General features: G+C 61.8%; 2 protein-coding genes across 2 annotated transcripts in view; both read right to left on the bottom strand.

Annotated features, from left to right (window-relative positions):
• The window catches only part of CHAT (choline O-acetyltransferase), a gene marked incomplete at both ends in the record, with an annotated part of 48,446 nt that extends 43,024 nt beyond the window's left edge, over nucleotides 1–5,422 (bottom strand). Inside the window, 3 exons of the mRNA XM_081105427.1 lie at nucleotides 1,223–1,341; nucleotides 2,047–2,238; nucleotides 5,357–5,422. Coding sequence (XP_080961553.1) covers nucleotides 1,223–1,341; nucleotides 2,047–2,238; nucleotides 5,357–5,422 — 377 coding nt within the window. The remainder of the gene's footprint in view (nucleotides 1–1,222; nucleotides 1,342–2,046; nucleotides 2,239–5,356) is intronic.
• A 3,867-nt stretch (nucleotides 5,423–9,289) lies between these two features.
• On the bottom strand, nucleotides 9,290–11,155 carry SLC18A3 (solute carrier family 18 member A3; the record flags this gene model as incomplete). The annotated part of the gene is made up of 1 exon (XM_081105102.1): nucleotides 9,290–11,155. One exon carries the CDS (start codon nucleotides 11,153–11,155, stop codon nucleotides 9,563–9,565), a length of 1,593 nt encoding a protein of 530 aa, XP_080961228.1. The 3' UTR covers nucleotides 9,290–9,562.
• Nucleotides 11,156–13,518: the final 2,363 nt, after the last annotated feature.

Here is a 13,518-nt window from a genome sequence, read left to right as displayed (position 1 = left end):
ACTTGGCAAGCTTTGGATTAAAAATGGTGCCCTGGAAAGAACTTTGGGGAGGAGAGGGAACTAGAATATGAATGAGGAGGCAAAGGAGGAGGAGAGGAAGCCAGGAGAAGCCACAAGCCGCAGGAAAGGGCTGGAAAAGCAGGGGTTTTCCCCAGGAAAGGCTCATTCTGGGCTGGACTGGGCCAGCACCCTGGGTTTTGGGCAATTCAGTCTCCTGGAAAAAGTCAGTAATTTGGTCCCCTAAGTGCTGATGAAAAGGAAAGTGGGTGCTGAAGGAAAACACACTAGAGAACCATGCCACGGACTGGGGTCACCATTACTCTTCCTGGATGATGAGCCCGGCTTAATGCATCCGGAGGAAAATGCCCACTTCGGTGCAACTTTGAGAACTGTTCCCAGAAGTTGTTCATCCATCCACTCACTTCCTGTGGCGAAGGGGAGGCCCTGGCTGCAGGGGAGGGGGAAGGTGTCCCAGACCTTTGGACTGGTCTTGATGAGAAAGGACGGGCTGGGGGGTCTCCCAACCATAGCTGAGCCCCGCCTCTAGGCGACGGGCCCTGCCTTCTGTTCTTTTCCTCTCCCTGAACTGTCCCACACTGTGTCCCATTCAGGTCTTAAAACCAGACAAGGGATTTGGAGCTCAGTGACTCCTTCAGGGAGATCCTTCGTCCCTGTCCCACCCTTGTGTGAATGGTCCCTCCATCGTTATCAGCAGACCCAGAGGCCATTGCAGTGGCTCAGTGAGCTGTGAGATTGCAGCAGATGGCACAGGCTCTGGCGAAGGTGGCTGGTGGGAAGAAACCTTTGCCAACTCCTCGGAGCCTCTGTTCAGAGCTGGGGGCTGCTGGGGCCTCTCAGATCACCCAGGGCAGTGTGTCCCACAAGTCCCAGCCTCAAGTACTGGAAGGATCAGAGGGGACCCACCTTCTCCCAGGGCCTCAACCAGGTCAAGACTGCTATGCGGACACCTGGGCGCCCATGCCCTCCATTAGTCCCCCGTCCCCTATAAATGCATCAGAGGCAGGCCTTGTGTTTGTTCCTCAGGTGCAGCCTCACCTAACCTCCTTGCTGACCTCATGGCCTGGGCGGCCCCTGTCTTAGCGCCACGTGGCCTCAGATAGTTCCACCAGGACACGAGCTTCAGCCTTTCCTTCCTGGTGCTGGGGCCAGGACCTTTCCTCTGGCAGCTCCCCAGCTGTGAGCCGGGAGCTGGTGGCCTCACCTGAGCTGGTCGTTGGTGTCCTGGAAGTGCTGCAGGGAAAAGATCACCGCTGGGCTGGAGTTGACAGGCAGGGCGAGGCGGTTATTCAGATACATGTCGTTCAGCCAGTACTCAGACACCTTTGGGGGGAGCAGGGGAGGGGAGCCATTACCCACAAGGGCCACATACACCCCTCCCAGAAGGGCACCTTGCCTGTGGAGCGCACTGATCCCAACCTGGCAGCCCTGTGGGCCAGTCGGGACACTTCACTGGATCATGCACTTCATTCATTCATTCATTCCACAAACATACGCTGCACCGTTATGTGCTAGGGCCATGTTTCGCAGCCCACGAGCCTGCCCTTCAGCCTTGCCCTGTACTCTCTCCTCTCCCATCCCAGGTTCCTGTCCTGGTGTCTGGTGCTTCATCCATGTCCCCTGCCCTCCTTATGAGGGCCCATTCTTGCCTTTCACCCTCTCAGCTCCCCTGACCTCATCGCTATCTTCTGCTGCCCTATCCCTGTCACCCACTGTTGCTCAAACTTGTGCCCCTCTGCCCCATCCTCATCCCTGTCTGTCCCCCATCCCTTTCCCCTATCTGCCAGCCATACCTACTTCACATTCCATATCTTGTCCTCACCCTTGCCCCTTGCTCTCCTTGTTTCTCCCCCATCCCGTGCCCCATCTGCCCTGTCTTTGTCACCTACCTGTCTCTCACCCAAATCCCTCTGCCTCCAAGTCCATCTCCTGCCCCATGGGTGCCTTGCCTGCACCGCCCCCCCCGCACCTCCCCTCCTTCCCCCCTCCCCCCCCCCCCCCAGTCAGCCCTCTCCCAGCAATGCTTACCCAGTTGGCAGTCTTCTCCTGCCGCTCCAGGAGCTTCTGCTGCAGGGTCTCACCCAGGCCACCAGGGGCCCCAAACTGCTGCACGATGGCCTGACTCCTCCGGAACTGCTCCCTGGGCACCAGGTGCTGCATGCACCGCAGGTAAGTGGCCAGGGTCTGCTGCAGGGGGGGCACTGGGAGCTTGGGCAGCTCCTGGAAAAGAGGGTCAGAGGTACTTGCTGTGCCTGTCATGTGTGGCCCAGGCCTGTCCAAGTTGATGCCTAGTGTCTGTCTCCATCTGCTACCATCCTTGCTCCCTATCCTGAGACTCGTCTGTTTCCAGGGCTCAGCTCAGCAGAATTGTGACCTTGGGAGGTTCCTGTTTGCTCTCTCCCATACCTCAGTCCTGACCCCAAAGGAATAAAGTGCAGAGGAAAAGACCTTGATGTGATCCCAGACAGACCTGGACTCATCCCTGACCCTGCTGCTGACTAGCTGTTTGGTCTTAAGCAAGTCACCCCTATCTCGGTGCCTCAGTTTCCCCCCCTGTCAGATGGTGTTAATAACCTCTATCTCTTATAGGATAAGAGATCATTGATGTGCAAGACCCATCAACTCTAGTGAATGGGTCTAAGATGAAATAGCCCTGTAATTGATAGTGATTGCTGGTCATTCTTAATTTAGGAACTGTTCCCAGCTGGAGCTCTAGAATCCAATTGACTCTAATGGAGAGCTGTGGACAGGTGGAAGAGGGTGGGAGACATCGTTCATTGCTTGTCCTAATGACAGAATTCTGCAAGATGTGTCCTGGGAAGGTGACTCATGCCCTGGGCTCCTTATTAAATCCCTCGCAATTATGAAACCCAGAGAGGGGGTTCTACTCCCTGTGGGTACAGGAGTGGGGTGAGGTGGAAGTCCTTCCTCTCCTAATCTTTCTCAGTCTCAGCTTCCTCATCCATAGGACATAAATGACAATTCCTACCTGAGAGGGGCCCGCAGAGAATAAAATGAGAGAAGCATTTCATTAAATAGGCACATCATTAAATGTTACAATGTTACTGTCCTTATCCTTCCAGAGGAATTCCCGAGAGGAGTCTCATAATCTCTGGGGGCCCCCAAAGTGTGGAGGGAGTATGGGCCCCATGCTTCCCAGTTTACCAGCTGTGTTCACCAGGAACCTCACATATCATGGCTTAGCCTCGCTGAAGGGGAGGAAACTCAGGCCCAGGGAGTGGATAGTCCCAGGTCATCCAGCAATTTGGTGGCAGAGCTGAGACCTGAAGTCAGTCTTCATCCCATATTCATTCTGCTCCTTCCTCGCCTGTTTTCTTCTGTCTCCCTTGCTCTCTTTTCTGCCCCCTTCCTTCCTCACTTAACTGGTCACAATTGGAAACCAGGAATTTTCGTATTATCGCTTAAATTTTACAAAGTTGGCTGCCTTCTTTCAGGGGTTTCTCCTCTCTAGCGTGGTGGGCGGTGACCTTCTGCCCCAGGCAGGCGGTGGAGTGAAGGGGCCTGTTGAAAGCGTTCCTCCACTCTGCTCTTCCTGCTGCACAGGCCGGAGTCCCCACAACTGCCCGGGCAGATGGGACTGAGCGTGCGCTGAGGAATGAATGGGGATCCTCCACCTGCCTGGCCCTGTGTCTAGAGCTCACTGGCCTAGGGGGCGGAAGGAGGCTGCAGGTGCTCTGTGCTGTTGCTACCCGGGGACCTCGTGAGGACAGGTCTGGACAGCACTTCAGGTTATCTAGTCCACTCCAGAGAGCCAGGTGCAGGCCTCCCCCGCCCCCCAGCTGCTCTGGTTCCCTCTTCCTCCTATTGGGGCCGTGGATCTGTGCGGTAGGTGAGTGGGTAAGTACCCACAGAAAGCCCAGCCTATTTGGTGGCCTCGCCAAGATGCCAGCATGTCTGACCCTAACCCATGCTAAAAATAGGCCTCCCTTCCCTGAGCCCTGTCAGTGCCCTGGGACTCAGGCTGGGTCAGGGGGGAATTGGTGATGTGTAAAAGGAGCTGGGCAGGAAATCTCTGCTTGGATGTCTCAGCCCCTTGCGGCTCCTCCTAGAAGCTCATGGGCTTCTGGCCCACAGTGGGAACAGAGGCAGGGACTAGCACTAATGAGGGTCTTTGGACCCTGGGGTCTCAGGTCAATACACGTTTCCTGGGCAGTTCATGTGGGCCAGGCCCTGGGCTGGACTCAGGCTCAGTGAGAGACAAGGCAGCCACAGTCCAACGGGAGGGACATGCCATGGAGCAGAAGCAGCAAAAGAGGTGTCGACACGGCAGCAGCAAACAGGACGATGTGGTGAGCCACTTCACAGGGAGAATCCAGGAAGTTCTGATCAGGGTTTCAAATGAAGCAAGGGGGGTGGGGGTGGACGGGAGGGTGGAGAGGGGTGTGGTTGTCAAGGAGATGTCAAGAAGACAAGTGTGGCAGAGGGACACACATGTGTGACCCTGTGGGGATCAGATGTGCTCTATCACTCTGGAGGTCAGTGGGATGGGAGGGAGGACGCCTTCCCAGGGAGGGTGTCTTGTCTCAAGTCAGTGGGGAAGATGATACCTACAGCTCCAGGGCTGAACTAGTGACAATAGCCAGGGCTGGAATGTGGCACGGAAGTGGAACTTGGGGTGGGGGAAGTCCTGGGAGATAAAAGTATCTGGCCCAGGTCAAGGGCTCCCCCTGCACTGTGGGGCTAGGGAGTGTGCCTATCAGCATTTCCGTTGATGCGGGAAGCCACCCACTGCCCATACTATCATGAGAGTGCATCAAGGAACTCGGAAGGCCCATGGACCTTGGTTGTCAGCAGGACTAATGCCAAGTACCATTGTTCTGTTGAGACAGTGGTGACTCGAAGCAATTTCCTGACCTAATAGCCTCAAAGCAAATGTTTACTGAACCTGACTGATCTTTACTGATCTTAGAGAGGGTCTCTCTGCTACCTGTTTGCTGTGCTTTACTGAGGGTAAGAGCTGTATCTAAAACTGAGTAAGGCCAGGTTTCAGTGTGCCTCTCCAAGAGGAAGAGTCTCCCCCTGACCCCCCATGCCTTCTAAATGCATATTTCTTGTCCAGTGTTTTCATTTGTGCGTCAGCCCCTTCTTCAGATCCTGAACCCCTGCTGCAAAAGGTTGTGGCACCTTGAAGCTGTTCCTAGAGCCGCCAAGCCCTCCAGACTCAGGCAGGGCTGCAGCTGGGCCTCCTGCCCAGGAGAGGGGCGGGCTGGGGTCAGGCAAACGCTGAGGGCAAATCCCATTCAGGACTATTCTGGAAGCCAAGGGCATGTGAGTGGGGAGAGTAGCGATAAGAGAGAGAGCTCCAAAAGTTACTCACAGTCTCCTCCTCACTGCTGAGAGTTTTTGCTGCCATCTTCTGGGGCGCTTTCTCCAGGATGGGCATCTTCGTGACTTCTGGCTGAGGACACAGAGGTGCAGAGCTGTTGAAGCAGAGAGGCATCCACACAGCAGCCACACCTGCTGGGCCTTTCCCCTCCCGCAGCCTGACACCCACCTGCACCCTGTGAGGGGCCAGAGCTGGACAGAGTGTGCACTGGCCTCATTGTTGGCCTGGCCCCAGTCTCCTCACGTCCAGACCAACCAACCCGCACAGTGTCCTCTCTGAGCCTCCAAATAAGAGCGGGCGGGGCGTGACGTGAGCCTCCAGCTGCTAGCTCCTCCATCAGACTGCTGTCACCGGGCCCAACTGATTCCCCCAGGGCAGTGTGGGAGGGAGCAGGGCTGGGCTTGCCCACTCCTGATCCACAAGGGTATTGGCAGAGCGCTGGCTTTGTTGTTGCGTGGGGCCCAATAGCTGTGTGCCTTGCAGATTAAAATCTCTCTTTCTCACTAGACCTCGTGTTTTTCCGGGCGGCATGCTCAGTGCTTCATCTCTGGGACCAAGCAGGTGCATGAGTAGGATGCATGTTGGGGAGCTGAGTGAAGTCGATGCCCGTGTGCACGAGTGCACACCTCAGTGAATGCAAAGCCCTGGCGCCATGGGGTGGGCTGTGCCAGTAGGTTCCCAGTGCAGGTGGCATAGGAGCGCTAAGGGGGTGGTCCAGGGAAGCTGGGCAGCCCCATCCCCTGGGGGCCACCTAATGGTCTGGAGATTAGTTTTGAAGGGGCAGCAGGAGGGAGCCAGACCAAGGTGGAGCAAAGGCCAGGTTTTAAGGCTAGTAGGACCCAACCTCTGCCCTCAGAGATCCCTCTAAGCCAGCGGTTCTCAACCTTTGGGGGTCGAACGACCCTTTCACAGGGATTGCCTAAGACCATCGGAAAACACATATGTAATTACATATTGGTTTTGTGGTTAATCACTATGCTTTAATTATGTTCAATTTGTAACAATGAAATTGGGGGTCACCACAACATGAGGAACTGTATTAAAGGGTCGCGGCATTAGGAAGGTTGAGAACCACTGTGCTAACGTAAGCCTGTAGAGACCCCCATGCTTTCTACTCACCCATTCCCCCCAACCCCCTCCCCACACCCTCCCCCGCAGGTTCAGTCCAGGTGGGGGCTGGGCATGGGCACAGTTGACCCGAGGACAGAGCATCCAGGAAGATGGATGACTCCGGTACAGGATGGAGGAGCCCGGGGCGCCTGGAAGTTCCAGGCAAAGAATGTCGAGTCCTCAGAGCACTACAGCAGCCTGCTGGGGGCTAGGTGGTCCCCCACCCGCCAGCCCATGCAGCTTAGGAGTGGCCCTGCCTACCCAGGAAGCAGCAGTATCCAGGCGAGGGTCCACCCCCAGCACAGCAAGGTTCTGAGGGGGCAACAGGGGAAGGTCGGCTTGGTAAAGGCTCTAGAGCCAGTGCAGCCCATGCTTCCTCTTGCCTTGGCCCCAGGCCAGCGACGGAGCTGGAAGGTACTGGCCACACCTCAGGGACCCCTGGTCAGGGAGGCTCAGGGGTCACAGCAGTGTGGTTCCCTGGGGGCGATCCGGGAGGTCCCTGCCCTAAGCCTGCTGCCCTTCCTCCAGGGCTTGGTCCGGCGCCTAGAGGGCATAGGTGTCTGTCTGTGCCCCTCCTGGCTTCCAAAGGCTTCCAGCAGAGATCTAGGCTCTGCCCTAGGGACCCGACCCCAGCTCTGCCTGCACCTGTGCTCCAGCGACTCCCCCCAACCCCAGCCCCACCTGACTCCCGCTAGCTACGGTCGCCCTTTCCCCACCTCCTGCCTCTTCCAGGAGGGAGAGAGGTGAGCGCCGGAGGGTCCTTCAGGGTGGCAAGCTGAGACCTGCAGACCCTCCTACTGGCACCGAAAGGGCAGCCCTTGGCACGCAGCAGCTGGAGTCCAGGAGAAGCGAGAACATGCATGCGGATCCCGGAGCTCCGATGGCCAAGCCTCTCCAAGCCCTTGCCCCCTACGTCTCGTCGTCCTGCTCCCCGTCCCCTGCCCCCACTCGGGGGGAACCCCTCAGTCTCCGGGCGAGCCCACGACGGCCTTTGCCGTTCGGGACCTGCGGGACTCGAGGGTCCCAGGCGTGTGGCCCTGGCGCGGCCTCTGGACGGAGCCTCCCTCCGCTCCCCGCGAGCCAGCCCAGCCCTCTCACCTGCTCTCCTCCGCGGCCGCTGGCCGCGCGTCGCCGCACTGAGCAGCACTGGGGGCCGGAAGGGGAGCTGGAGGGATCTGGGGGCGCGTCAGCAGAGCGGGGGTGGGGGCTGCTGCCTCTGTCGGAGGTAGAGCCTCCGACGACGTGGTCGGGTCCCCGCGGCTCCCAACCTGCCGGCTGCCAGCGATCCGGCCCCGCCGGTCCTCTCCTCCTGTTCCTCCTCCCGCCCTTCCTTCTTTTCCTCCCTCCCCCAGCCCCACCCCTCCCTCCCTCCCTCCCTCCCTCCCTCTCCGTCCTCTGTCCCCCACCTCCCCACTCCCCGCAGCCTTCCGGGATCCCACCTCCCAGCTCCCCGCCCAGCCAGGACCGGTTCGTACAAGGGTAGCAGCATCCACACTGCGAAGGGCGTGCAGAACACTGCCCCACCCATGCCCATGGCCCCAGCCCAGCCAGCCCCTGGCCCCGAGCCCCACCCCCCACCCCCATTATCCTGGCCGCCACTGCGTCTGCAAAGCCCTGGGGAGGGTGAGTCTGGAGAAATCTGTGCCCTCCCCACGGTCAAGCCCTACCACATACAACTCCTTTTAAAATAATAGTAGCAAAAAATAAAAAATAAATAAAAAAATATAATAGTAGCGGCCTGTTTGTTCATCACTGCAGGTCCTCTCTGCTGCCACTATTGGGGTGGGGGAGATACCGACCTGGGGATGCGTAGAGACAGGCGGCCAGAGGCAAACACTCCTCCAGGCAAAGCGCTCCTCCCCCGCCTCCAGGTAGATCCTCAGAGACTGACCCACAAAGACAGACCCTGCCCAGACTACACCCAGCCAGCCCTGCACACACAGCCCTGCAGGTCCCCACAGGCCGTGTCTGACCACAGGTGCTGGACCCCGGGGGCCAGTCCGGGCTGGAGTGGGGGCACTCTGCCGCCTTAAGCAGGCCACGGGCTCTAGGACTGGCACACAGAGGTATGCCTGGGGCTCCTGGGGACCCGCACTCAAGGTGGGGAGACCTCTTTGACAACCCTGGACGGCAGTTTCCACTCAGGAAGGGGTGGGGAGGGGTGGGGAAAGGTGGGGAGGGGTGTGGGTTAGCATCAGATCCCGCACTGGCACCCTCTCCGGTCCCACTCGGACCCATGGCAAGGACACAGCAAGTCCCACTCCTCTTAGGATAGAGCCTGGCTCTCTAACATGGGAGTTTCCAGACACGGGACTTCTGCCCAGAACAGCTCCGCCCCACTCCGTCTCGGAGAACCTAGACCAGGTAGGGCGCCCAGCTTAAAGGGAAGCCCCTCCCTAGTGCCTCGGGGGCAGGTGTCTGACGCCGGGCGTGTCCTAGAGGGGCGGGGCCTATGCGGGGCGGGAGCGGGTCCACGGGCTCCCCGGGGTGGCACCCTGGGCGCTGAGCTGGGCCTAGGAAGGCGGAGCTGTCACAGGTTGAGGGGACATGAATGGGGGTCGTGGGTGAGAGCCCTTGTCGGGGTGCTTCTTCCGTCTGTACCTCTCTGTCTGGGTAGTGAAAGAGCCACACGGGCTTCCGCGCGTTCCCCGCTGAGGCTAGGGTTGGGGCTGGACCAAAGTCACCCTCCCCTCGGGCCCTGTGCCTGGCCACCCACCCCGTCAGTGAAGAGACTCAGTCTGGGACACATCTGGTTTATTGATTTGGGGGGTGGTACCGCTGCGCAGCGGCCAAGGAGCGGAAGGGAGGACAGACAGACACACAGCCCTACACAGGGCGGCCCCGAGGTAGAGGCCCGCACGCCTTTTCTGTGCAAGAAGCCCATCGCTTCGCATGCCGCAGTGCTCCACACTCCACTGGATGAGCGGGAGGGGGACACACAAAAGGCCATGGAGAGGGGTCGCGGCCGAGGAAGTCAAGACGGGGACCTGCGCCGGGGAAGTGGCTGGAGGGGCGGCCCTGAGGCTGCGCCGGCCGGTGCGCTCGCAGAGCAGCCGCGGCGGCGGCGGCAGGGAGAGGAGGGGGCTGCTAGCTGCGGGGGCAGTAGTCGGTGTAGTCGCTCTCGCTCTCGGCAAACGGGCCGGACGGGCTGCGAGGCGCGCTGTGCGGGTCGGACCCGGGGCACTCGCGCAGGCGCACCGCATCGTACAGACCCTGCGGCGGCTCGTCCAGCAGCACCTCGCGCTCGGAGCGGGAGCGCGTCAGGAGGCCCACCTTGCGCAGCAGGAGCAGGACGGGCGCGTAGAGCAGGTTGGCCAGGCCCATGCCAAGGCTGAGCGGCCCGAAGCCGAGCGAATGCACGATGTGGCCCGCCACGATGGGCCCGAGCGCGTAGGCCACGGAATAGGAGATGTCGGCGATGGCATAGACGCTTCCGTAGACGGAAACGTGGCGCACGTCCACGAGAAAGGCGAGCGTGGGCAGCAGGGCCGTGTCGACCAGCGCGATGCCAAAGCAGAGGCCGCAGAGCGAGACCACCAGCGGCGCGAAGGAGCGGCAGACGGGCACCACGCACGAGCTGGCACCGATCACCGCCAGCCCCAGCGCGCCGTAGAGCCACTGCAGGTGCGGGTAGCGCGCCGCCAGGCGCACCGTGAGGTAGACGCCCAGCACGTGAGGCACGAAGGCCGGCAGCCAGACCATGCCCATCTCCCACTCCGACGCCGCCATCGTGTGCTTCATCCACGTGGCGATGGTGGGTTCCAGGAAAGCGAGGGGGATGTTGCAAGTGGTGAGCGCGCCGGCAACCACGGCGATATACGGGTCCAGCATGAGGCGGTGGATGGGCGTCCCCACCGGCAGGTTGGCCCGCGCCCGCGCCGCGGCCGAGAAGGGCTTGGCCACCACCAGCAGCAGGATCGCGTCGAACAGCGACACGGCGGCGAGCACCAGGAAGGGCACGCGCTTGCCCGCGAACTCGTAGAGGATGCCCCCGAAGGGCGGCGCCACGAGGCTGCCGAAGCTGATGAAGGCCAGCGCCACGCCCAGCGCGCGGCTGCGCTCCGGCTCCTCGGGGTACTTGTCCGCGATCATGGCGATGCCGGACGTGTCGGCGAAGGCGGAGCCCAGGCCCTGCAGGCTGCGCGCCGTGAAAAGCGTGGCGTAGTCCTCAGCGAAGGCGAACAGGACGGTGGAGGCGAACATGACGCCCAGGCCGATGAGCAGCGGCACGTCGTAGCTCATGCGGTCGATGAAGGGCCCGCTTAGCGGGTTCACCAGAAGCTGCAGGATGGCCTTGGAGGCGAACAGCACCCCGATCTTCACGTCCTCGCTCTCCGTGGGGTAGCGGGGCCGCAGGGCAGACCCGGCAGGCTGCGCAGCCGTCGGGGACCCTGAGCTGTTGGCCGTGGAGCCGGCACTGGCATTGGCTGGAGTGGGCGGCGGCAGGGTGGGCACCCACACCTCCGGGGTCGGGGTGGGGTTCTCGCTGCCCCCGCGCATGTGGGCGATGTAGTCGGGCACGATGGGCACGATGACCATGTACAGCATGTTGTCCAGGAAGAGCGCCACGCACACGATGACCAGCAAGAGGCGGCGCTGCCTGCGGGGCTCCCGGAGCGCCGAGCCCACCGCCTCCGACAGCTTGGCAGCCGCCTCCCGGGCCGGGCCTGCGGGTTCCATCGCCCCACCGGCCGCTCTAGCTAGGACACCTCCGCAGCGGTCGGACGCGGGCGCCCTGCCGGCAGAGAAGAGAGCTCGGACTTCGGGGGTGCGGTCCGCGCCCCGCGGCGCCCCCTGTGCCTCAGGTGGCGGCCAGGCTCATGGCTCTGCGCCCCGGGGAAGGCAAGGACCCTGTTTGGGGAGGCGCCGCCGCTGTTCCGAGCGGAACCCCAGACCCGCCGCCGCTGTGCAGGGGTGTCCAGGCAGGCGGCGCGCAGAGGGGTCGGGGCCGGAGCGGAGCGCGCTGCCCTCCGGCGCCCCCGGAGCCTCCCCCGCCGCGGAGAGGCCGCCCGCGCCGGCTGCTCGCCCTGCCGCCGCTCTCCCCTCCCTGAGCGCCGGCTCCTGCCTCCTCCTCCTTCGCCTCCTCTTTTTTCCCTTTCCACTCGGGGCTGTGACGCTGTGAGTCTCGGCCCCCGAGTGGTGCCCCGGCCACTTGCGTCGTTCATGCTAATGCGACGTCGGCTGGGCGGGGGCGGGGGCGGGGGCGGGGCGGGGCGCGGCCCGTGGGGGTCTCCTTCCCAGCGGCACCGGCTGGAAACCTCAGAAAGGGGTCTCGGTGCGTCTAGAGTCCTGGCCCAGCCTCTGCGGGTAACGGGTGCTCCGTGCGAGGACCCGGCTTTCCGCTCCCCCTCCCGGGTTAGGACCAAGCCCCTCCGCTCCCTCCCGGAGGGCGCGCAGCAGCAGCTGTTCCCGGCCCCGCGGGAGAGGGTGCGCCGGGGGCTCGGACCTCCACCTCAGCCCGGATCTCCGCGCGCAGCCGGCAGGGAGCCCCCGAGGTGAGCCGCGGAGTGTCCAGTTGTTCTAGCCGCTGGATTGTGGGGCGGGGACCCGAGGGGCGCAGCGTACCGAGACCCCGAGCCTTCGTATGGCCACGCCCCCTGGCCCCTTCTGCCCGGGGAGAGGGAGGGTGAGGCGCAGAGTCTGCCGGGCGGGTTCCGATGACCAGCCCTTCGGGAGAATGTCCCCGCAGAGATTCCTGACTGAGCGTCTGGGGATCAGGGGGACGGGGGGAGTGGGGGCGGGGGGACGGACGTGGCATTGCCCCCACCGGCCCGGAGCGCTAGCCCTGCAGCTCCCACACCCCGCACACTCCCTCGCCACCCTCTCCCAGCCAGTATTCCCCTCTCCTCAGTGACTGTCCTGGCCCCCCAGCTCCGCCTCTTCTCCCTCCCCTCCCCTCACCCCTTCCCTTCGGGCAGTGTGCTCCCGGGAGGGTCTCTTTCTGCGCTCTGGCGAGTCCCGCCCCTTCCCTACCCCCAGCTCCACCGCACCCCCTAATCTCCAGAGCTGCCTCCAAGTCCTGGGTGGGTTCCGGGAGTGGTGTGGCCTGGGTCCTCTCTGTAAGAAAGACCTTTGAGGCTCCACGCCCAGCACCCCCTCCCACTCCTCCTCCCCCACACCCCCCTCCGCGCGCCTCCTGGGCTGGACACAGCCACTTTGCTCCCTTACCTCCCAAAAGCGCCGCACCCACTGAGACGCCCTGGCTGTGCGCTGGATCCAGTGCGTCCTCATAAGATCGTGGACCCTGGGTGGCACCTCGAGTCCGTGTTCCGGTCTACGGGCTGGCAGGAGAGGGGCTCCGAGGCGGCGGAGGTTGGGAGACTTGCGCGGTTGAAATCCCAGTTCGTCTCTCCCTTCCAGAGTCCGAGAGCATCTTCCTATCCTCACCTCAAAAGCAAACTAGCGTTAGGTCTCGCTTCTTCCCCTGGGCGCTCCCCCCCAGGGAAGCACCCGATGCCCTGAGACGGCTTCAGAGCCAGGCGGCTGAGGCGGCTTTCCGCTCACTTGCTAGCCAGGGTGCTGGACAGTTACTTCCCTCTCTGTGTCTGTTTCTCCATCTGCAATATGGGGTAATAGTACCACTGACAGGTGTCTGATCTCGTAAGAGCAATGGAAGTGCTTGCTACTGTTACTATTATCATCTGTAAAATGTGGTGTTTTGTCTTCATTTCACAGTGTAGGTCTGCAAAAAGCAGAGAAAGGGCACAGGGGCAGCCTGGCTTCCTGGCTAGACCCTCCAGTGGGTGAGCTTTGTGGCTCCAGGCTCTGTCCTGGCTGGTGGAGGGCTGGGGGGCATCGGAAAGTTGGCTCTGCCCCTGAGATGGCTGTGGGATGAGGTGATGGAGACAGAGCATCAGGTGAGAGGAGCAGCCTATTATCTCATCTCTCCACTCCCCCTGGCCCCAGGGAAGGAGACATTCTTCCAGGGAAGGAGCTGCCAGCACCTGCTCACCTGCTCGGAGCTGTGGAGCTGCTCCCTGGCGGAGGGAGGGAGAGGCCTGGCTCTGCGTGATCGCGGACAAGCCACAGCTTCTCCCTGGGTT

This window comes from Myotis nattereri, assembly GCF_964212035.1.
Source record: "Myotis nattereri genome assembly, chromosome: 13".
Taxonomy (NCBI): Eukaryota; Metazoa; Chordata; class Mammalia; order Chiroptera; family Vespertilionidae; genus Myotis; species Myotis nattereri.
The sequence above is the reverse complement of the archived record's forward strand: the minus strand, read 5'-3'. Positions and strand labels throughout refer to the sequence as shown.